The 23,988-nt window shown below is 37.1% G+C and overlaps 1 protein-coding gene across 1 annotated transcript; it reads left to right on the forward strand.

The window, feature by feature from the left end:
- Positions 1 to 3,503: 3,503 nt before the first annotated feature.
- Positions 3,504 to 22,922, forward strand: LOC113696965 (nuclear pore complex protein NUP214). The gene is made up of 17 exons (XM_027216345.2): positions 3,504 to 4,019; positions 4,177 to 4,385; positions 5,284 to 5,452; positions 5,706 to 5,822; positions 6,266 to 6,390; positions 8,846 to 8,958; positions 11,001 to 11,140; positions 13,178 to 13,340; positions 13,451 to 14,447; positions 14,875 to 15,027; positions 15,849 to 15,906; positions 17,738 to 17,871; positions 17,945 to 18,069; positions 18,292 to 18,637; positions 20,368 to 20,569; positions 20,674 to 22,509; positions 22,594 to 22,922. The coding sequence occupies exons 1-17, from the start codon at positions 3,788 to 3,790 to the stop codon at positions 22,704 to 22,706; spliced, it is 5,232 nt and encodes a 1,743-aa protein (XP_027072146.2). The 5' UTR covers positions 3,504 to 3,787; the 3' UTR covers positions 22,707 to 22,922.
- Positions 22,923 to 23,988: the final 1,066 nt, after the last annotated feature.

Below are 23,988 nucleotides of genomic sequence, written 5' to 3' on the forward strand. Positions count from 1 at the left end.
TCTACAACTCCTCCCTCAAAAGAAGTAAAATAATTGAGCAAATTACACAAGTTGAGCCGTACTTTTTGATTGCAATCTGGCCCATAATGAAACCTTGGATTGGTTACTATTCATGGCGGGATCGATGCTCTATTTTTCCTTGAAAAAATTGCATTCTACTTTGAAAGATGTTTGAATCAGCTTTTTGTGCAAAACATGATAACTAGTCAGGTGCAAAATTATGGTTAAAATACTGATAACTGGTCAAAAGATCATTGCAGTAGAAAAACATTTCAATAATTTAGATATTTTGCTATGAAAATGTGAGAATTAGACTTTAATGCCTCTATTAGCTTTGAAACTGTTCAAGAATCATTTCAATCCAAACTGTGTAACTCAAGTTATAGCCAAAAATTCGAAATGTGTCATTGCTACCAATACTTTTTTGCCTTGTTTCTTGATTGCATTTTATTCTTTGATCCTTTCATGTCACACGAAATCCACTTGAAATCATCAACAATCATGCAAGTACCTTCGCACTTCAATTTAATTGATGATTAAATTATTAAAACTGATAAAAATATGAAGTTTCTACACTTTAGTCCATTGAAAAGCAACATTCCATACTTAACCATAAAAATGCAAAATTCAACTTGAAACCTAGTTATTTAGTTCCTATAATGACTAAAACACACTAAAAACTAAGTAATAAAACACATTAAAAAGATGTAAAATAAACACTTATCACATGTTGAATTCATAAAGTTGTAAATGAATTAATTTTCAGCATTAAGTACAGTTATCAAACAAGCCCCAACCTTAGTAGATAAATAAGGTCAGAGATATGAATTAATCTTGTATACTAATAATATATACACTATCACGATTAGATATATAACATATTTGTAAAATTTGAATTTCAAGTTCAAATTCAAATTAGGTATCATGCAATTAATGGTGATAGTATATAAACTGTTAGTGTATATAAGATTAATTTTAAAGATATTAGCATTCCTTAAAAAAAATTTTGAGACACTCCCTAATAAGGCCTTATTTAGATCATTTCTTCTACACATCTTTTAATTATATTTTTATCTCACATACGTGACATCTTACAAAAAGTGACAAAGCCTATTCATAGTGATTAAGAATGTAACCCATTCCTTAGTTAGACTCGTACCCTTTTACCAAAATGGCCTCATAAATTGTCACATTTATTCTCTCCAACCAGTTTCATAGAGAAGGGTGAGAGAAAAAAGAAATTTGTCACATACTTCATTGGAACAAAACCCCTTTTTTTTAGTCTTTCCACTTTCATGCCCTCCATTCCGCCCTCATTACCTTTATTTAGTACAAGGTTAGGGTTGCAAAATTTACCAGACAAGTTGATACGCTTTTCCCCTTAAAATCTAACTAGTTGTCTAAAATTTTCCTTAAGTTACTAATTGTGATTATTGGTCTGTTTGCAAATGGTTGTTTTGCCAAAATTTTCTTTTCTAAGTTTTTTAACAACCTTAATTATACTAACCTCAAAAGTTCTCAAAATATTTAAAATATACACTTCAAAATACTCAAAAACACATAAAAAAATTTATGTTCTTTCCTTTCTTCTTCTTCCTCTCTCTATCTCTACCCACTGCTACTGACCATCACTGGTTAGTACCTTTATCGGTGCCAATGCCAGCTTCCTTTTTTTTTCCTTTCATTCTTTATTGTCTTTCCCTCTTCTCTCTCATTCTCTTCTTCTCGCTCTTACCACCTCTGCAACCAAATCACACAGGGGGAGGAAGTGAAGGAAAGAGGTAACAAGAGAGAGGGTAGGGGGAGAAAGGAAGGAAGGAGAATAGGACATGGAAAAGATAGAGAAAAAAAGAAAAAAAGAGTATTATCAGAAATGGTCGTCGATGGAGGTGCCGAGATCAACAGCCAGCAGTAGGAAGGGAATGAGGATGAAAATAAGTAGTTGGGTGGGAGAAAAGAAGAGAACAGAAAAGAAAAGGAAAAGGAAAAAGAAATAAATAAAAAGAAAAAGTTTAACCCATCCTAAAAAGTTGAGCAAATTATGCGAAATATCATTAAACTATTGCGAGGTACCGATTTTGGTCACTAAACTTTTTTATTAGCAAAAAATGTCACTGAATTAGTAAATCTGTACCGTTTTGATCACTCAGTGATCTTATTCCGTTAGGAGAGACGAAAAATAACTTTTTTGAAAGGCAATTTTGTCTAACAGCTTTTGTGTGAAAAATTTCGTCTGGTAAATGAAGGGAAAGTTCACTTTATCCCAAGGTACTTGAGTGATAATAGTACCAAATTCATCATCTGCAAGCCCCTGATTATACTCTCTTTGAGAGCTAGCATTTGCTAGGATTTGACAAGCAACTTGAAGGATCATTCTTCGGCTGACTAAAGCTTATTAGCTGTACCCATAGTGCGGCAGTCTAGAAACCTTAGCTTCGTAAGCTCTTTTGATTCCATCGCCGAGGAAACGAGCCTCATCACCGAGAATCCTGTAAAAATCAATTGGCATTTTTACGGAGCGCTTGGTTGGGGCCAGTGTAGGAGTAATAAATGGAGGAGTGAGAGTGGCGATGGCGGAATTGTCGTCGGAATGGTCGGTAGTGACGATGGTGGAAGGAAGAAATTAGAAGTCGGCGAAAAGTCGTTCGGCCCATTTACTGGTGGCGGAGGAGAAACTGTTTGGGATACTGCTGGTGTTGGCGCTGCCGCTAACAGCATTGAGTTTTGGGAGCTTTCTGGTGATCAGTAGCGGCAGCAGTAACGGTGATAATAGCGACGGAATACAAATGCCCATGTTGCGGTGTCTCAAAACTTCTATTTGTTTTGGAGGTTTTAGAGAATTTACAAAATATCTTTGAAATTGAATCGAAGCTGGACATTGCCCGATCTAATTCAGAAAAAGAGTAAAGCCTCCCCCTATTTCATGAACAAAATCTACAATTCTTTTAAAGGAATTCTCCAATTTCCTTGTAGCCAGAAAAAATTTTCTCACTACTTCTAATTCCCCCTTCAACTTGTCGAAATGAGCCTCCTCAACGAAGAAAACACCCTCAAAAGTTGCAATGTTATTCCTTCATTTACCAGACGAAATTTTTCCCACAAAAGCTGTGCAGATGAAATTGCCCCTCAAAAAGTTGTTTTCCGTCTCTCATAACGACATAAAATCACGGAGTAACCAAAACGGTACAGATTTACTAGTTCAGTGATATTTTTGGCTAATAAAAAGATTTAGTGATCAAAATCGACACCTCGCAATAGTTGAATGACATTTCAGGCAATTTGCTCTCTTAAAAAGTTTCATTACAAATTCCGACACTAAGTAAAATTGAAAATACTAAACAAACATCGGTTCCGTTTGAATTAGCTGTTTTAAAAATATTTTACTGTAATAATATATATAAAAAACTTTTATTGTATATATTTTTGATGATATTTTAAAAATATATTTTAGTGTATTTTTAAAATTTTTAATATATTTTTTAAAAATTCACACACTATCACTCACCGCCACCCGCCACCGTCGCCGCCCAAAAAACGGGGAATTCAAACAGAGCCACCATTTCTCTCAACACAGCGAGTACATATTTTGCTTGTCATCTGGGAAGTGATACTCTGCTCTCTGGGGAACATTCCCGCCCAAAAATTTCGCCGTCTTCAACCCAGACTCAAATAAGAGCCCCAAAATAGTCAGTCAGCTACTCATCATCAAGAGGAGAGGATCATTCGTTTATTTACTTCGGAGCTGTGGAGATAGGGTAGGGTACCTCCAGTGTCTTCTGCTTTAGAGATGACGACGGAGAAGAATTCGGAAGGTCCGGGAACGCCAGCTATTCAGTTGGACCAAGTAATCGAAGGAGACACTATTGGCTCCAGAAACTACCGCTTCGTGAAAGTTGGAGAATCTGTGCCGATTAAACCTCCTGGAAAAGATGATTCCCTGTACGATTCCCATAATCCTCCGTCGAAGCCTTTGGCTGTCTCGGAACGATTTCGCCTACTCTTCATCGCGCACTCTAATGGTCTATTTTTTTTTAATTTTCTTTTATTTTTCAATTGCTCTTTCACTAGTATTATTTTTTGGTCGACCAGTATTGGCAATTACTTATTTAATTTTTGGTGTATGTTTACTCATCACGATTCTCTCTCTCTCTCTCTCTCATATGGGTGGTCGGTTAGGTTTTTATGTAGCAAGGACAAAGGAAGTCATGGGTTTGGCAGAGGAAATCAAAGACAACGGGAGTAGTCAATCGATTGACGAGTTGAGCATCCTGATCCTATCTATTGGAAGAGTTTCCATATTGGCACTGTCTTCGGGTGATTCCTTGCTCGCTGCTTCTGTAGCAAACCAACTCCATTTCTTTTCCATTAGCGCTCTACTTCATAAGGTAAAAGCTGTAGCATTCATTCTGTATAGTCATTATGGCATTGTTCTTATTTCGGTCTTAATGCTTTTGATGTAGCATACTACCACATTGCACACTTCGTGCGTGATATTATATATGAAAAATATATTTATTTGTTACTTGTGAACCGTGTGTGGCTCTTATCATGTACCTAAGCACAGTCTTAGACCTACGTCATGATTTTTCACATGAAGATGAACTTTAAAGTTTTTGCTTCTAATAGAATTCTTACCAAGGGGAACTTGACGGAAGATGGAAATTGGGGTAATTCCAATGGTGTAGGGGGAATGGGAGCTTTGTTTATGAGGGCAATAAGTGAAGTAGGTAAAATTGTAGAACCTTATTCCTAGTGGGCTCACAATTCTCGTTTAAGTGGAATTTAGGTTTGCTGAGAATTTAGGCTCACTTTCAGCAGAATTCATTTTACCAAGTGACGTCACTTTAAGAGTGAATTGCTTTTGAAACATGGCAAAAGGGGTTGTCACAATCCCCGTTTTTCCTTTCCAAACTAAAATATCTTTTGAATTTTTTTATAATAGATTTTTAAGGACCTTTTGCCATGGTGTGATCCAGCTTGCTCATATTCCACACATTTCCACTTCTACCTTTGTTGCTTCGTCTCTTTATTCCTTATGTCATATATTTGCACGGAACAAGCTTAAATTAACTGAGTACCTGCCATAGCTAAAATTTCGGGAAGCTTAATACCTCTGCTCGAGTTCCTGCTTCTTTTACTATTTGTCGGCTGCATCATATGGTCTGTGAGCTCTTCAAGCTGTTAAATCACTTGCAGTTACTTCATTTTTTCCCCTCTGATTAACAGCATGAGTTTTGAGGTGTTTCAACTCTCCCTCACTCTATCACACATGCACTTTAACAGGAACAAAAACCAGCTTTTTCAGTTTGCCTCGATGACTTCAGTTGCATCAAGGACATGAAATGGGCTAGAAAAGCGGAAAAGAATTATGTTGTTCTATCAAGTGATGGAAAGTTACACCAGGGAATTGGTCAAGGTTCTCCTATGAATGTGATGGACAATGTTGATGCTGGTATGATTCTGTTCTTCAGAGTATCCTTTCATCTTCTATTCCACTTATAATTGCTTGATCTCACAAAGATTCAGTATGTCTGCTAATTTGCAGAAGAAACTATGCTGTTTTCTTGGTCCTTGGCATCTTTTTTATTCCTATGAATAGATTGAATATTATGTTGTCTGCTAAACCTATCTTAATTCTGGAGTTGGAGTAGTCCCTCCATTTATTGCTTTTACAATCTATATAAAGACTTTGTTTTCTGACATAGTGGAATGGAGCCCGGACGGTGCTTTTGTGGCTGTGGCAAGAAAGAATGTTCTGGGTATCATGTCATCCCAGTTCACCGAAAAGCTCAGCTTTTCACTATCTTCCACATCGATTATAGGTACTTTGTATAACTTTATTCTGTCTTAACTGACTTGATTAATGTAGAAGATATACTAGACAATCAGCAAGGCTAATCAGATCTATACTTTGGAGTCTTATTCATTGTCAGTTCAATATTTTTGAGTCATTGACCTTTTCAATACTAAGGTTTGGCTTTTAATATCGATGAACTAATAGTTTGTGTTTCATTGGGTGATTGTTCTTGAATGTGCTCTTTTAACTATTCATTAGTTAAGATCTTAGGTTTGTATTATCATGACATTACTTGATCTGGCATGAAAAACATTTTAACAAATTTAGTCAGTTACTGCAGTTAGTGGCGTCTTACATGTTTATGTTTATGTGCAATAGTAGGAGATAAATTTGCTGATTTAGGGTTGGAAGAATGCAAAACTAATCTATATCTCTATTATCTCCTTTTGCTGGATATTTTCCTATCAGTGGATTCTATCAGATGGCTTCGTACAGATAGTATCGTTTTAGGATGCTTGGAAGGAGGTGATGAGTCTGAGCAGGGAAGTTACTTTATTCAAGTCATCGCGACCCAGAGCTTGGAAATTACAGATGTCAGCAAACAATTTCCATACAGTTGACTTGAACTTTTCTTATGCTCTTATTTTGTGGATATTTTCTTGTTGATGCACATTTTAGTACAAATTGTTGCTTGGGTTGTGAGCTGTGGCTTTTTTACTCTTTCTCATTTTTACTAACTTGTGGTCCCAAACTTTATATTTGTCATAACTGGTTTCTATCATTTTGGTAAAATAAAATGGATTCAAAGTGCCAAACTCGACATATGGAAGATACTTTTACCTTGTTAACATTGTTAGGTGCTGTTGTTAATTAGCTGCTTTATCATTCAGAGGGACTACAAGAAGTAAATTTTCTTCACTTCATACCCAAAGGGGCATGTAATCCCTAAAAGCTTGTAAGATCTTGTATCCTATTAGAGTCAGGATCTACCATCAAATCTTCTCTAGGTCCCTGGGTCCTGAGATATTAATTTCTATTGTCAAACTTGCCTTCGTCTTTAATGTCTTGCCAACAGCAGTCTTGTTTCATCTACCTTAAGCCCAATATCTATTATTAGAGTTCCTTTGATGCCAAGTGTATGTGCATGGTATTTTGGTTACATTGGCTGTTCCCTGACAACACAGAGTGTAGGTTCAACTTTGGGTGGTTAGTTGTTCTTCATTTATTCTGTAATGGTGCTTTGTGTTGTAACATTGGAGTGTCTCGTCTTGAGCCATTGATTTATTAATTTGGCGAGTAATTCTTTTAACTTTTTGAAACATGGATTGCCATCACCTATAATTTTTTCCAAAGCCTTGTGCTTTGTTTTTAAGAGGCCATTAATCTGATAGAGGATAGTTATTTTGAAAACGTGGTGAATATATTTTAATGCAGAAACTGAACCATGATTATGAAATTCTCCTCAAGTTTATGAAGTATGGTTCATAAGTAGCGGAGGACGATTTATCTTTCTGAGACTGAAAAGAAGATATGTCTGATGAGTTATTCAAGATACATCACACACTTTTGGGAGGTCATTCGTATGACTGATTATTTCAAGCATATGGTGAGAGATCATATCATGTCATCGGTTTGGCATTATTTTGAAAGCATAACATTTATAATCACTATGAGTAAGCTGGGAAAAGAAAATGCAAATAAGTATAACAATGATAGTTTGTTACAGGTGTGTCCATATTTCATGAACTTGGATATGAGTATCATGCGACATCAGAATGTCTATTTCCTCTTTTCTATGAAGTAATTTGTTTTGACTTTTCATTTACTCATCTAGCCTTTTCATTGTCTTCGAAGGATGATTAGGCTAGTATGTTTCGTTTCAGTTCTATTTAAATTTTAATCAAGATATCTTACAGTCTTCCATTCTTGAATCTTGAAAAAAAGCCATAATAAGTAAAAAGAGGAGGTATGAAGAATCTGGTAATTAAAGATGGTGAAAATGAAAAGCGGGAGGGGGGACAATCAATATATATGCAACTATTGCAAGTATTTCATTTGGAGTTACATTTGGGTGAGTAGATTTACACCTGATGGGGTTGCTTTTGTTTCTGTAACATGTGAGCACAAACAATTAGACTGGGAATCATGCCATGTCCCAATTCTAAGAAGAAGTCTCTCTACTTGAGGCTTCGTACAATATAGTATGAGGCTGAATCTCCTCATGTCAAAGACCAGTGAGCAGTTTAATCTGCATATTCACTTCCTCCCCACTCTGCAAGTTTGTGATATCACCTTAATACATACTCCTTTTTATGCAGCATGGCTCCTAAATGGTCTTACCAAGTTGGTCATTGATTTGATAGTCAGTCTTTGAGTTGTGGCTGTGTCTGTTACATTGATGTTGAGATTTGTGCAAACATCTTGAGGTCTACTTCTTCTTTCATCTGACGATTAAGTGAAAGGGGTTCATGTGGGGAAATGGAAAATATCTAGGGTGCTCTGTCTCTTTACTGTTTCAAAACCACCCTTGATGGCTATCTGATGCTTGCCAATATTTTGCTCAAGTATCTTGTTTAAGTTCCATAGTGATTGAGGTTAATATTTCTAGTTTGACTAGTTGATCAAGTTAGTGCTTGATTTATTTTTCTTGTGATAAGTGAAAAAAAGGTGTTCATCTCATTATGCATTGGATTCTGTGTTGGCATACGCACTGAACTTAATTCAGATCTGAGAGTGATTGGAGGAAGCTTGATGGAAAATTCTCAAATTTCTAACAGCTTGTGCCTTTTATCCCTGTATTGGGAGTTTAGAAAAGTAACAAGTTTTATCTTCATTAGGTTGAAATATGACTTTGTAGATAAAGGTTTTACAAGCATTTTAACTTTCTTGTAGATGTTCTCCAATTATCACGTGGTTTGGCGTTTCCATGATTTTGAATTCTAGTGATATAAAATCTATAGAAGTCATTGAATTGTAATATTGTATTTTAATTGTTTCTAGTGTCATCGACTGATCTTGAATGCTGTTATCTCCTTTTATGTCGCTTAGGCCTGTTCAAAGCCAGTTGTGCTGTCATTCAGTGATGCATTTCTAGATTACCAGGACAACGTTGTGCCCGGTGCGACTGGACCAAATCTGTTCGTGAGTTATCTAGATCATCAGTATGTGCCTTTAACTGCATTACAAGTGGTTCCGCCCTTATTGATCAGTTTGGTTTGATGTACATGCTATGGCTGTTTGTGTTTTTGTCCTGGTTACCTTTACAAACTCCAAACTGAGAATAAGTGCTTTGCAGTATTGTGTAACCCATGGATTTGAAATTTATCGCTCCGTGAAATGTTTTGCCAGTTGGGAATGTGAATTGAAATGGTTTGTGATTTCTTCAGCCTTCTCTTAAGCAGTGTGATTGACATTAACTTTTATCTTTTATTTAAAAAATCCCAGCTTGCCACATTTGTTATCAAGGGAAGTCCATTTGAAGCAGGATTGAAGGTGTTATATAGTATTTTCATAGAGTTATTGCCAGTTGTAGCTCTCTGCTTACTTAACTCTTTATCATTCTTCTTTCTGTCAGATACTAGATTATTGCGGGCTCACTATTTGCAATTACTCCAGAATATCATTTGATTCTTGCATTTCCGTAATCATAAAGTCCCAGAAGTAATTATATTTAATAGGAAATGTTGCATTATGTATCCCACCGAAGAGATTTTGCAAATCAAAACTCGTTTTTTCCCAAAATCATTCCAATATTTTGGTGGCTTCTCAGCGTACCAACGCAAAGGTATCTATAACCTATTAGTGATTGATCGTCCTTAGCAGCCACACTTGCTATTTACTGTTTCTCTGCACCTCTTTGGTATACAACTATTTTTGCTTCATTTCTTGTTAGATTTCCATTATTTCCTGTTATGTGACTTCCTCTTAACCGACATGCATAAAAATCCAGACAATTAAACAATTTTTTAGTCATTTTTTCTTGTCTCCTTACCAAAAGCATATATTTGAATGTGTTCACTCTTTCCCACAATTGCTTCTGGGGCATTGAAGATTGCAAAGCCAAAAAAAGAAGTTAGGTGCCAGGTGCTTGATTAGGATGCTACTTCTGCATTTTAAGCAATGCCCAAGCTCTTTTAGTGCTGTATGGCCGCAGAAGCAATTAGACCACTCTTTCGAACATCTGTTTATTTTCCTGGAAGAGCAGCATTGAAAATTTTGTCTGCCTAGTACAAATGCCTTCTAAATTCTCAAACCAATGTTATTTAGTAATTTAATTTGGGAACAAGTGCCTGGATCTGATAACTGGGATGACCAAAGATCATTTTCTTTATAATTGTGTTGTTGTATTGAAACTAATGCATCGCTATCATCACCTCATCAGTCAACACCTCATCTTATTCTTATACCCCATGGTTTCTATAAGACTGGCACTTTGTATATATCTGGACCCAGAGCATTGTTACCAGGAGTGGAGTTAAGGGCTTCATAAATTTCTGTCTATCAGAAGGAATATGGAGAGGATCTCTTTGCACAACATGTTAAGCCTCGCAATATAGGTTCAAGTTTTGGCTTCCATTAGTAAACTCTCATTTTTTATCCATTGAAGAGAAAGTCCCTCTCATTTCTTCTACATCGGGAACCAAATGCATCCAGTCTATTCTTTTGGAATTGACATGAATTCTATTCCTGATAGAGAATTTACTTTTAGCGCATTAGCATCCTTGTCCTTTGCCAAAATGCTCATGATATTTGCTTGTAGCTGTCCACTTATAGATGATAAGCCTGTTTGCATCCAATCAATCTATTATCAGAGTTTGTAAGTTTTGCTGCTGATAAATGTGTTATATAGCCTTACGCCTGAACTAATACACACTAATTTTGTAACTGTTGAGAAAAACCCCTCTCTTTTCCTCTATGTAGTAATTGATATGATATTCTTTAACTAATGCAGTCATTTTAATCTTCCATGGCATTGGACATCCCATGCATTCTATTCTTTCCAAAGAAAGTTCAGTAATTAGTATTGACTTTTACTATTTTATTTTATATTATTGACTTTCCCATGTTACTCATTTAATTTTATATTTTAAATCAAACTTGTGGCAACTGTATTATTGACTTTTACTTTCTGAATTGCTTGATGCATCTAGATGGTGGCATTGGATGGTCTTACTGATCAAGTTTTATTTGTTTTTGTTTCCAGGAAGCTTGCGTTCATTGCTAACAGGAAGAATCTCTCTCAACACATTGTGATACTTGATTGGTCACAAGATGGCAATAAAAATGAACCTGCAATAGTTGAGCTATTAAATGATGCTTGGCGTGCATACATTGAATCTCAAGGTGCACAAATTTCTCATTTACATTACAATTGTGCCATGATTTTCCGCTTTACTTTTTGCCTGCTTCCTATTTGCATGTATGAATTTGTTTTTTCAGTTTTTCTATGCATGTATCCTGTGCTGATATATGGGTTATGCGTTTCTTATCTTTCTGCAGACGTGTATATGTACAACAAACCCATTTATTTCTGTTTGCCATCTAAGTAGATATTTGAGTTAGCCAGAACTTCATTCTTGGAGACCTAGGGGAGAGTAAGAGTAAATTTTAACATTCATGCTGTGACAATTTGTTGTATTTAGAAGCGCTAAAATTTATAAGGATCTAATAGTTTCAGGCTACAGTGTATATCTCTTTATCTAGGAAATGTGAATGGGCTGGTTTTACCCAGAGTCCTCATATATGTGGGTTTGGCTTCATTGTTGGGGACCCAGACCCTGCTGAGACCAGACCATGCAAGAGCAGTATGGATCTGGTTAAGGCCTGGTCTATATAATCTAGAACACTGCAAAACCAGTTTAGTGTAATTATACTTAATAAGGTTTGCTTGTGTTTAGAAATATTTTTCTTATTTTACTGTATTAACTAATAAATCTGGATCTAAGTAAATTTAATTTTTTTGGGTCTGGGATTAGAGGTTCCATACCTATTGAGTTGCTTACCATTAGCCCTTTGCCTAATTGCTTGGCATAATATAGATGTTACATAGGAGGTTGATATAGAGATACAAATAATTGATTCTGCATCTTCAATTGTATTGTGGAAAGGAAAAATCAATCTTCTGTGTCTTTTTTATTTTGATTCGCTGTTGTTGGTGCTCTAATTTCATTTATAGTACCAACAAAAAGTGAAAGAGTCTTCCGATGCTTTCCTTTTGCATTATATACACTAGTCGGAAGAAAGGGGGTGCAAATTAAGAAAGAATGTTGTTTTAATTAAAATCAATAGAAATTATTATTTTTTTCACAAAAAAAAAAGAAAAGTTATGACTTTTTTTGACAAATAAATAAAAACGAATAGAAGTTATTGGGTGTGGAACTTATTAGAAGTTACTAACTTAAGTAGTTATCCTTAGTAAATTTTTACTTTTTATAGGGGTGAAATTGGAAAATCTAAAAAGTGACACAGAATTTTAACACAAACCCCTCCTCTTGCTTTATATATAGAAAGATATGATGGCATTTTTCAAAAATTCTGATCACTACTGTATGTATGTTTTGATGCATGTACTTACCAACATATCACTATTGTTAGTATTAAATTCTTACTGCTGTTGTTCCATGAGTCTTTGGCTATTATTTCTTTTTTGTTAAATGGTCCTGGCGTTTAGAGTTAAGACAAGGGAATGAGATCACGTTAGTACAGTTTAAGATGGAATTGGTATTTCAGCTGGTGAGGATTATTTGATGGCTGAGGCTGATGGTTCTAAGGCTTGAAAAGCCAGGGTCAAGATTGGTTGTAAGATGGCTTCTCTGTAACAGGGACCTCAACAAGCACATACTGTGATCCTGTGATTGTTTGAGATCATTAAGTGTTTGAATTCCTTCAGTTTCCCATGTGTTGTACTGGTTTTGCTTAGAAGTGGACAAGTGTCAAATCTCATGGACAAAGGTGTAAAACGGTTGTGCGGGAGAGTATAAGTTTTGAAAGGGTTTCATTTTATTTTGAGCAGTATAGCAACCATTGAAGCCCTGTTTCCAAGTGGTAACTAGCTATTCTAGATTTATAGACCAAGCTGTACTAAGAGTAACTATGGGACTGTCTTTCTTGTTCGAAGGCTTATCTTTCTCAACAGAATGAAGAATGAAGTATAAAATGATCCAAAGAAAAATAAAGAGGACCAGCTCCACTTCTCCTTGCAAGTGGAGTTCTAAATGGTTTCCTGTGAATACAAATATACACTTTTGGAGTTTTGTATTAAACTTGTCAGTAACCATTATTGTTAGGGAAGACAGAAAATTTATTTACTTAAATATTTGTGTTTTTGTTTGTAACATCCTGACAGTGGTTCGTCTGACAGCATTGATCATTTTGCTTCAGGGAATGGTGATGATAATTTGATCTTGGCATCGTATGTTGACAAGGTTTCCCAGAATCATGAAATTAGATGCATTGTTGGAGAAGCAGAGACTGAACTCTCTCCTTGTTGCATTCTTCTTTGCCTCACCATTGATGGGAAGCTTTCCCTATTCCACTTTTTCAGGTATCTTGATTTTATATTGTGTGATCTCCCAAGAGGCATCCACTTATTTACTGCTGATACCTACCATATTCCCAAGGGGCATTCAAGAATTTGAACAATTTGTCATGTAGTGCTACAGGTGCTTTGGGTTCTCCTGAGGTTATTGCTGACTCAGATGGAAAAGAGGATGGTTATGCCGTCATGCTTCCAGAACATGGCTTGTCTGAGATTTCTTCGGAAGTCAGGGAGCAAAATGTGCAGCATGTATCTCTTCGCTTGGAACCTGATGATTCTGGGATGGTTGAACCTCATACAGTTGATGATGTTGTTACAGGAAACAGCAAACTATCTGCATCCTGGGAGAGCAAAAAGCCTGATAAACAAAGTAGTTTTGACAACCTGGAGCAGAAACCTCCTATAAGTTTTGAGAAACTAAATGGTGACAATGAGGAGACATTTACTATTCCAATGCCAAACCAAGATGGAGGTAACCAGGAGCTTTTATCAGCAGAAAAGCCAGGTCCTAAATCAGAAGATTTGCCTTCCAAGACTTGCCACCTTGAGGCTCCTGGAATTAGGGATAGAGATTTCTGCAAGACAGAAGCATTTTCTGTAGCCAAACCTCATGTAAATTCCTTTTCGGTTTCAACTGATTTGTCCAGCCAGTCTATTAGCAAAAATCTACAAGCATCTGGCAGTCTGGAATTCCGAGAAAATTATGTACTAACTGATCTAAGGACTGCATCACCTTCCTTCTCAATTGCTAAATCGACTCTGTTGGAAACTTCTGATGAAAAGTCATTATTATCATCTATTGGCATTATCGATAAGAAATCACCCGGAATTCCAGATAGAAACACGTTACATTCTACTGGATGTCTATTTCAATCTCCTCCAAAGTCAAAGGAGACTGCTGCCCCTGCAGTTACAATAGATTCTTCAGGACAGAGACCTATGGCCAAGATGGGAGATATAGGCTCGGTATCTGCCTTTGGCAACTCACAAGTTATTTTGCAGGAAAGCTTTGCTTCAGGATTGTCTTCGGTGCCTCGAATCTATGAAGAACATTTGTCTGCTTCCTCCCAATGGCCCAATAATGAGCAAAAGTTATCAAAACAGATCTGCAATGTAAATCTTTTTATTAAATACTGCATAGTTTTCCTTTTTCCTTTTTGCAAAGGTTCTTGCACACCTTTTCTGTTGTAAGATGATTCATATTTATAGTCACATACTTTTCTTGGAATGGTTTGAAAACTTTCAAAATTATGCTTCACGAAATGCATGAACACCCTAGATAACGGGCAGAGGGATGGCTCGCATAAGTGCTTTTACGCTTGTTTTCTGATGGTTTAAAATTATTCACATTGACCATACGGTTTAGACTCCAAGTGCTGTCAAATTATTCTCATGTATTAGGAAAGTGCTTTAGTCTAATACTAAATCCTAATTGGACATTTTTTTTTGTTCTGTGTCCTTGAAGAAAAAATAGAAAAATTTCTCTTGCAGCTTTGTAGTTATCATGTAAATGGAGATCTAAGTGTATAATGTCCTACAGGTTGAAGTAATGGCCAGAAAAATGGATAGCCTTCTAGAAGCTATTGGAGGAGCAGGCGGTTTCAGAGATGCTTCAACTACTTCACAGGAAGACTCAGTAGTAGCATTGGAGGAAGGCTTATGGACAATTTCAGAAAGATGCAGAATGTGGAGGGTAAGCCTTTGTAATCGGTCACATCTCTCTCTCTCTCTCTCTCTATTTTGTATACCTATGCACTTGTCTGGATCCACACATCTTGTTTGGCGAGCTTATCGTTTTTGCTGTATGAAGCGTCTTTATCTTACAGCTCCTTGGCTGTATTTAGGCCTACCAAAGTCTTGCCTTGATTTAAAAATTTTTTTAATTGAAGTATTGGTGTCAGATGGATGTGGTACATTGACATGTAGATTTAAGGATAGTAGTATACCTTGGAGGTGAACTGGAGGAGGTATGGTTCAATATTGAAAGAAGATGCTATGCTTTCATGTACTTGCCTTATCGAAGCCCTTCATTTGGTTTGTTTCAGTGAGCTGACTTGGCATTTTATGAGAACTTGACATTTTTATATCTTTTCTTTTGAGTTTTTGTGAATTTTTAAGGTCTAGTGGTGTTCTCTGCCCAGGAGAATGCTACGACCAATATTTGGGTCCTAATTTTAAAGATTGTTTTTAATATATGGGCTTCCTAGATCTTATTTATTCCTTTAAAAATGTGCATCTAGGGTGATGTTATTTTGATTCATGAAATAGCATATCATGCAAACACTTCATGTTCTTATCTAAAGGTAATTTTTATTAAATAACTTTTCGAATGAGGGAAAGTGGGGAGAGGGAACTATCTCATTCTTGCTTTGTTATCTTTTAGCAGCAGTGCTTACTCTGGTCTTTAGTGCATTCTTTACATTATTGACCATTAAAACGTTGAAAGCTTTGGTTTGCTGGTTCCTTTTACCACATGTACCCTGGAATAAATCTCCATTTTCATATTCTTTCTAGGGAGTACTGGAAGAGCGATTGAGGGAGATCCAGCTGCTCCTGGATAAAACAGTGCAAGGTATATTTTGATTTTATACTGTTGCTATAATTGAGAACTTGGAAATTGCTGTTAACCCATGAGTCAAACTCTCATCCATCGGTTTATAGTAAGTTTCTGATCAATCTTGGATTATCTGTGTCATTTATATCATGTTACCCGGACATTTTTCTTGTCTTTGTCAAATGAGTTGAAAGACAAAGTACCACCCATGTTGCTTTTGAGTTGATTGTTACCTTCCTTTGGGATGCAAACTCCTCAGCAACCCTATTCCTTTTTGAATATTTTGCATACAACTTGATTGTTTAATGAACCATCCAATTTATTGAAACTAAGATACTCCAGGCACAACTTGCATTGGACAACTACTGTTTCTGATGTATTTTTCAACGGACTAGGAAGGAAATCTCATTCTAACTGATTTGGGTAACTTTCCTATATCAATAGTTATGGTACAAGATCAAAGAGGGTTGCTGTATACACCAATCAATGACCTATAACAGTTTTTTCTAAGACAATGGGTACAAGGTTCCCGACCAGGATGGACATGTAGATTCAGTAATGGATGTTGGAAGTCGGACAATTAAAGAATGATAGGATGGAGATAAAGGGCTTTGAGTTGCAATGTTAGAGATGGGATAGTTTACCTATACTTTCCTCCTCTTGTTCAGATTCATGTGCTCCTTTTTATGTATAACGGTATTTAGGTTCAACATCTTGCAGCTCTGCTTCTAAGGAATGGGCCTTGATTTTGTTTCCTCATTATATACTAGCGGTCTTCACTAGAAACTTCTCTTTCTGATTGCTCCCTCAGAACAGCACTTATACCCCTACAAGAGTGCCAACTCCAGCTTCACATTTGCACTCACAATGTTTTTGTTCTCTCTTTTGACTGAGAAAAGAACATGTTTTATGATTAGTAGAATAAATTACGAAGTCAGGAAACTGCACTGCATTAATTTTTTGCATCTCATCAATTTCCCAGTCCATCAGGTACCTCGTAAACTTGGGTGTTTGATAACCCCATGAAGTACTTGACGAATCAAGTGCTTATACTATTAAGTTTGTTTGGTTACAGAATTCTCCTATCTCTGAGTACATTGAGAGCCACTTAGTTTGTGTACAAAATTTTGAGTGAAAGTTTTATAACTTAATTTGTTGAATTTTTATAAACTTACACTTTCATGTACACACTTTACATACATATACACACACAGTTTCAAACATACACATCTCTCTCTCTCTCTCTCTCTCTCTCTCTTTCGCTATTTGTCTCTCTCTCCCTCTCCCTCTCTTGCACAGAAATACATATTTTTCACTAACACACACTTAAAACATAATCTCTCTTGTACAAACACAAGAACTACATCTTTCTTTGCTCAAACATGGAGTATTGCACAAAACGCACTCTCTCACACATACACAAGCACACTTTCCATCTTAGTAGTTTATCAATGTTAAAAGGTGATACTTAAAAAACTAATTTCATAGGAAAATAAAACATAAGTATTGCTATTAAACTATATGATACACATAAAATTAGAATATTTCAGTTCAGTGCTCAAAATCAGCTGATTATCAATCACATGACTTTTATGAGCTCAGCAAATCAAGAGTTCGACACTTAATTTTCAGTTTTCAGTTTTCAGACGTCAGCTTTCAGACCCTAAAATGCAGAAAGAAACATTTTACTATTTTCTTGGTATCTACCAAACCTTAACTACTTTAAGTGCCCTTGAATGTCCATGTTCACAGAGCTAAGCACTCCTGATGTTTGAGCAATATCTGTTATCAGTTCCTCATCATCATTTGATGCAGTCTTATTGAGACAGTTTTTGCGATGATATTTCAGTTTCGGCAAAGAGAATATGTATGCAGGGCATTTTCCAGCAAGCTACTGATAAATGGTATTGGGATCTTTGGAATTGTCAGAAGCTGAGTTCTGAATTGGAGTTGAAGAGAAAGCATATAATAGAAGTTGATCAGGTTAGCACCTATTGGGTTCATGAATTCTCTCTTTTACTCTTGCAAGTTACCTGGATTTTATTTCTATTTTCAGGATTTAACCAGTCAGCTGGTTGAACTGGAAAGACATTTCAATACCATCGAGTTTAATAGGTTTGGTAAAAGTGAAGTAGCTCAAACAAATCCAAGGGCTATTCAAAGGAGTCATGGGAAATCAAGGTATTCTGAATGGCTATAAATTTTTTTTTTTTAAGCCAGAGTAATTTGTTCCTTTTTGTTTCTGCTTATACTGTTCATGCAAACTCCCAACTGTGCCACATGAAAGTTTGTTATGTGGAAGCCAACCTCTGGTAATTTAACTGTTTAGTTGTAGTAGTGATTACCATGGATTTGTTATTGAAGATAGAGTGATCTATAATGTCAAATTGTTCGGTGCTGCAGGCAACAGTCTTTTTATAGCTTACAGAATACAATGGGTGCACAGTTAGCTGCTGCAGAGAAGCTCTCAGAATGCCTCCGGAAACAGATGGCTGCACTTAATGTGCAGTGCCCAGCTAAAAAACAGAATCTAAGAAGGGAGCTGTTTGAAACACTTGGGCTTACATATGATGGTGCCTCTTACAACTCTCCAAGTAACCAAAAGGCATCAGACACCCTAACAAAGCAACTTCTGAAAACGTCATGTTCTTCTGTCTCTGCTAAGGAACTGTCTTGTAGAAATCAATATACTCCTGTGAAGGCTTCTGAATCAGAAAGTTTGAGGCGGCGTCGAGACTCATTGGACCAGGTAATAACCTTGTGCCTTTGGATGTGTCTGAGCATAATGCTTGCAGGGCCCTGCTGATATGTTTCTTCCACTTTTGTCTTGAGGCTCTCCTTTTCGTTTGCTTTTTTTTTTTTCGATAGAAGGTGGTAGTAAGTGTGGTGACATGGACAGTAAGAACGATGTGCAGTATGAAAGGTAAAATGTGACATGAAGATGTGCATGGTGGAAGAATTGAGTTTCTGTTTCAACATTCTGTATATCATTTAGGGAAGAAAAGGAATTTTTTACAAATTTGTGCTCTCTACCACCTCAATCTCACAAATAATTGTTGTAGTATGGGTAATTTACCTGAGTAGGAGCTCTATCCATATGGCCTGAAGTTAGTTTAACATGCATATGCAATGGTTGAAGGAATAGGAAATTCAGAAGTGTATTTGGAGTTGAAAGCTGGCCTCTAAAAAGCTGAAGTTCACAAACTGGTTTTTAAATGCACAGTATATTGGCTTTTATTATTAGTAGTATTGTGTATTTACTCATGTGCTAAAAATTTATATGGAGTTTTCTGCTGCATCGTTTGCAAAATTTTTAGCTCTCACAGTATTTGTTATATTGCTGCCAACCACTTACTTTGCAATAACATAGTAGTGTTCTTTATCAAATGTCCTTGTGCCAGTGTGCATTTGCATATATTTGTCTGTCTGGCCAGGCAATAGGAGTGTAGTAATTGAGAACATATTTATTTAGGTATATGTAACAATTGTTGTTTACTCACGATCCTTGTAAATAATGCATTTTGGGTATCTGAGGATACCAGCTGATGCTTTATTCTGATGCCTTGGTTATAGATCTGCGAAGAGAGTGCATATCTTTATTGAATTTGACACCTTTTTTTTTTTAATTTTTAGTCAAACTATTTGTACGTCTGAATTTCTTCACTGCTTTTGTTTTCAATCTTACATAGCAGAGTAAAAGGTCCAAAACGCTGTCCTAAATTCAATCATGCATTTACTTTACCCAAATGTCTTGTTGCTGACAATGGGCCATAATCAATCTCCTTCCTCGTGTTCATTGTGAATTTCATTCATGCAAGGTATGTATGCTGTCATGCTTCTTTGAGGAGATGGGCAGCTATTTCATGCATTATATTTTCCCTCTCTATTTTCACTATCCAATAGAGAGAGATTGAGAGCTGGAGGGCGTCAATGCCAGTGGATCATTCTATTTTTGGTTTCTTTCTAGTAGAAATATTGCACTTGAGTATACTACAGCTCCAATTTCTTGTGAACTGTTCTGAATGTGGAGGAATTTTTGAATGTGCTATTGTGCTATGTTCAATATAAACAGCCAGAGAAGCAATACAGTGTAGTTTAAAGGATTGAAGCTACTAAAAAACATGAAAAAGGTAGGTTGATATGATAGCTTAGTAGGCAGCAACAGCCAGTGGGTTGACTGGCATTGCAGAGTCAGAGTTTGCATTCTTCTTCCGGTTTTTTCCCTTTTGCACTGGCAGCAACTAAACTTTCCAATACACTGCTTCCATGTGTATGTAAATTAGATGATAGCCAACATAGGTGGAGGCAGACACATCTATATGAAGTAATCTGGAACATTAAGAGGAGCTAATGCTTTTATCAAATGCTCCTCCGAGACTAGAAAACATATTGTGAAGAAATGTGTATGAAAGGCTCTTTCTGGGTTTATCTGTTTATTCAGTGTGCCTGAGTCCCACCAATTTGCATGGGCTAATGCAGAAATGGTCTAGCTCCGAGGCTCCAAAAACAACTCTGAAAAGGATAATCGTGCAAGGAGAACATGAAAACAGTAGTACAAATAGATTGCCCAGTAAAGCAGAAGAGAAACATCTCAAACTACATCCACCAAAGGGATCCGCAGCTGCTCATTCAATACTTTCTGATAGCTCTGCAACATCCACCTTCCAATCCAAAAGCCCAAGTATGAACCTTAGATGATTGAAAAGAATTTTCTCAGCAGCATTTTTTCAGTTTCAGTTATTCAATTCAATTAGTGATGGCTTTTCTTGGATCAAATTTTTGCAGTTGTTGCTGAAAAACACGTAAAGCAATCTATTGAATATTCCATGGCTCCATCTCAGTCAGCTGATGCTCTTGCAGATCCTGCAATGCAAGTATCAAGAGAAGGTTCTCCTGCAGTGTGGCAACTGTCTGCATCAACAGCTTCTGCAAGTCTAAATGGTACAAGGGAAAATCATACTTCATTGTGGAAATCTAAAAGTGGCTTACCATTGGTTAGAACTTCGGAGTCACTGTCAGGAGGTGATTCTAGATGCATTCAGCAGTCTAAATTACCCTGCTTTGATGCTCCATCCATCCCTGAGAGGCTTCCTGGTGTGTCTATGACATCAAGTAAGAATGATGTTGAGATTCCTAACAATGAAGTTCCAAGAAAAGAAGTGAAAAATACTTTAACCACCACCAAAAGCTCACTGTCTGATTCCAATAGCAGTTATAAAGCTTCAGTATCCCCAGCAGAGCCCATTGCTTTATCCCCCAGTTTCTCTCAAAAGAGTGTAGACACTGAAATTGCAAAAAGCAAAAGTAGTCCTGGTGAAACAACATTGCCTTCTCCTGCAAGTTTGACTCCTCAAGTTAACTTATCATCAACAACCTCATCTTCATTGTCTAAAGCAAGCGCAGCTACCTCATCATCTGCCATGTTATCTGGTAAATTTTCACCATCTGAATTCAGGACCGAAACACATCAAAAGGCATCTAACCTTATAGTTTCTTCCTCTCTAACATCTGCATCTTCCCTGCCTTTTTCAATTCCAAAACTGGACGGATTTTCATCTACTACCCTGCTTTTTAAAAATGGGAATGCTGGTACTCTAGAAACTGGATCTCAGCCTCTTGTTTCTGTATTTGGTTCAAAAAGAGATGGAGATTCAACTAAGGGAACTAGGCTATCCAATTCTAGTTCAGCAATAGGAGAAGCTTTTGAATTACCGGTTTCAGTTTCTCAGCTTGGGCTTGCTAATGACACATCCAATTTTGGTACTGAACGTACCACACAATCAACACAAGTTACTGAATTGCCTCCCAGTTTAAAATCTGAGAATCAGCCCAGTATCAGTAGCATGTCAGATGCTACCACAGAAATGGCACCATATGGTAAACTTCAACAGCCTTGGCCCTCCACAACAAATTCACCAGCTGCCACAGTTTCTGGGATGCCAAATGATGGGAAAAATGGGAGTTCTGCTGTTAGTGATGAGGATGAGATGGAGGAGGAAGCCCCTGAGGGTAGTCTGACAACTGAACTGGCACTGGGAAATCTAGGTGGGTTTGGTATCGGATCAACTCCAAATTCAACTCTCGTGAGACCAAATCTATTTGGTGGGGAAATGCTGCATAAAGCTGCAACTTCGCCAAGTTCACCATTTACATTGCCAACTCCAAGTGCTGAGTTGTTCCGACCTGCATCCTTTAACTTCCAGTCTCCATTATATTCCCAGCCATCTCAGTCAGCAAATATTGGTGCTTTCTCGAGTGCATTTGATACTGGAAACACCAGTCAAGGTGCTACAGCAAGTGGATTTGGCCAGCCAGGACAATTTGGGTCAGGTCAGCAAGCTCTAGGATCGGTGCTTGGTGCCTTTGGACAGTCAAGACAGCTGGGTGCTAGCCCACCTAGAAGTGGTATTCCACCTCCAAGTGGTTTAACTGGCATGTCCACCGGTGGTTTTGGAGGTGGTTTTTCAAGCGTTGCCTCAGCTGGTGGTGGATTTGCTAGTCTGGCCACAGGTGGTGGATTTGCAGCTGCTGCAATGACTGGGGGTGGGGGTGGGTTTGCCGCTGCTGCTACAGCTGGAGGTGGATTTGCTGCGGCTGCCCCAGCTGGTGCTGGTTTTGCAAGTAAGTTACCTAACTACATATAGTTTTCACTGGTTTGCGTGGTTCTCTCAGGACCTTTATGATTTTTTTAAGCAAAATTTTCAGGTGGAGGGTTTGGAGCTTTTAGTACCCAAGGCGGTGGAGGCTTTTCTACATTTGCTACTAGTTCTGGAGCTGGAAGACCTCCGTCTGAACTCTTCACGCAAATGAGAAAATAACTGTTACAAAGGTCGTACTAGGTCCAGTTTCTCTGGCCGGTGTCTGCTTTTTAATTTTAGATACTGTGTCATGGGGATGCGTTGCATATAGTATTATTGGTTAATTTTCTTTTGCTCCTACTTTTCGCAACAGCCTCTAGATCTGCTGATGAATGTGTGTGTGTGTTTTAAGGTGTCAATTATTTATTCAGAGCCAAAGCGAGGCATAGAGATCAATCCAAAGTTTGAGATGTTAAATAATCATGCAGTCGATCAAAATTCAGACGAAGAAATTTCTCGGAATGTGTTTTAAGTGGCATTCCTCTTAACAGGAAAAAGCAAAGCTGTGATAACCATAAGTTCTAAATCAATATCTCGACCTCGCACCGAAACCTGGACAGCTCTAATTATAGATAGGTGGAGATCCTCAAATTTTCTTGGCTGTAGCTTTGGCTGCAGAAAGGTGGAACAAAGTTATGGCTATTAATCTAGCATCAGTGCCTAGGTCCTGTTTGGCAAAAGAATTTTTTGTATATTCATTTAAAATTTTATCGTAGAAGTTGTAGGAAAATTTTTTAAAATGAAAAATTTTGTTTCCTTTCTTTTTCTTTTTCTTTCTTTCTTTTTTCTTTTCTTTCCTATCTTCTTCTTCTCCCTTTTCCCTCCCCTTCTCCCTCCGTTGCCACCTCTCCCTCCCTGTCAGAACCAAGTAGCAATAGAATCATTTTTTTTTTTGCTGTTTTCTCTCTCCCCTTCTTCTCCTCTCTCTCTCCCCCTCTCCCTCCCCTTGGCACTATCTAGTTGCGAGACCAAATCCGGTAGAGAGGGAAGGGGAGGGTGGCAGGAGAGAGGGGAGGGGAGAAGGAGAGAGAGAGGGAGAAGAGAAATGAAGAAAAAGGAAAAAAAAAAATGGTGGTCGGCGGCTATGGTGGAAGAAAAAGGAATAAAGGGAATTTTTTTTTATGTATTTTGGGTATTTTGAAATGTGTAGTTTAAAAATTTTGAATAATTTTTTAAGATTATTGTAATTAAAATTGTAAAAAAATTAGTGGGAGACAAACTAGATCAAAAACTCCTTTGCCAAATAAGACCTTAATGTTGGGGTTTGTCCTCACCAATAATCATTCGGAATCGTCTACTTCAATGGTGGGGAAAGTAAGTAGTGGTTAAGGCCTTGAAGGCATCTTTATGATTTGTTAATAGAAATTAAATTTACTCTTTATTGGTTTGCCAAAGTTATAGTGTAAACCACAAATTATATAGAGCAAAAATTATAGTGTAAACCACCAAATTTACCATTGAA

The sequence above is a fragment of the Coffea arabica genome, chromosome 1e (assembly GCF_036785885.1).
Source record: "Coffea arabica cultivar ET-39 chromosome 1e, Coffea Arabica ET-39 HiFi, whole genome shotgun sequence".
NCBI lineage: Eukaryota > Viridiplantae > Streptophyta > Magnoliopsida > Gentianales > Rubiaceae > Coffea > Coffea arabica.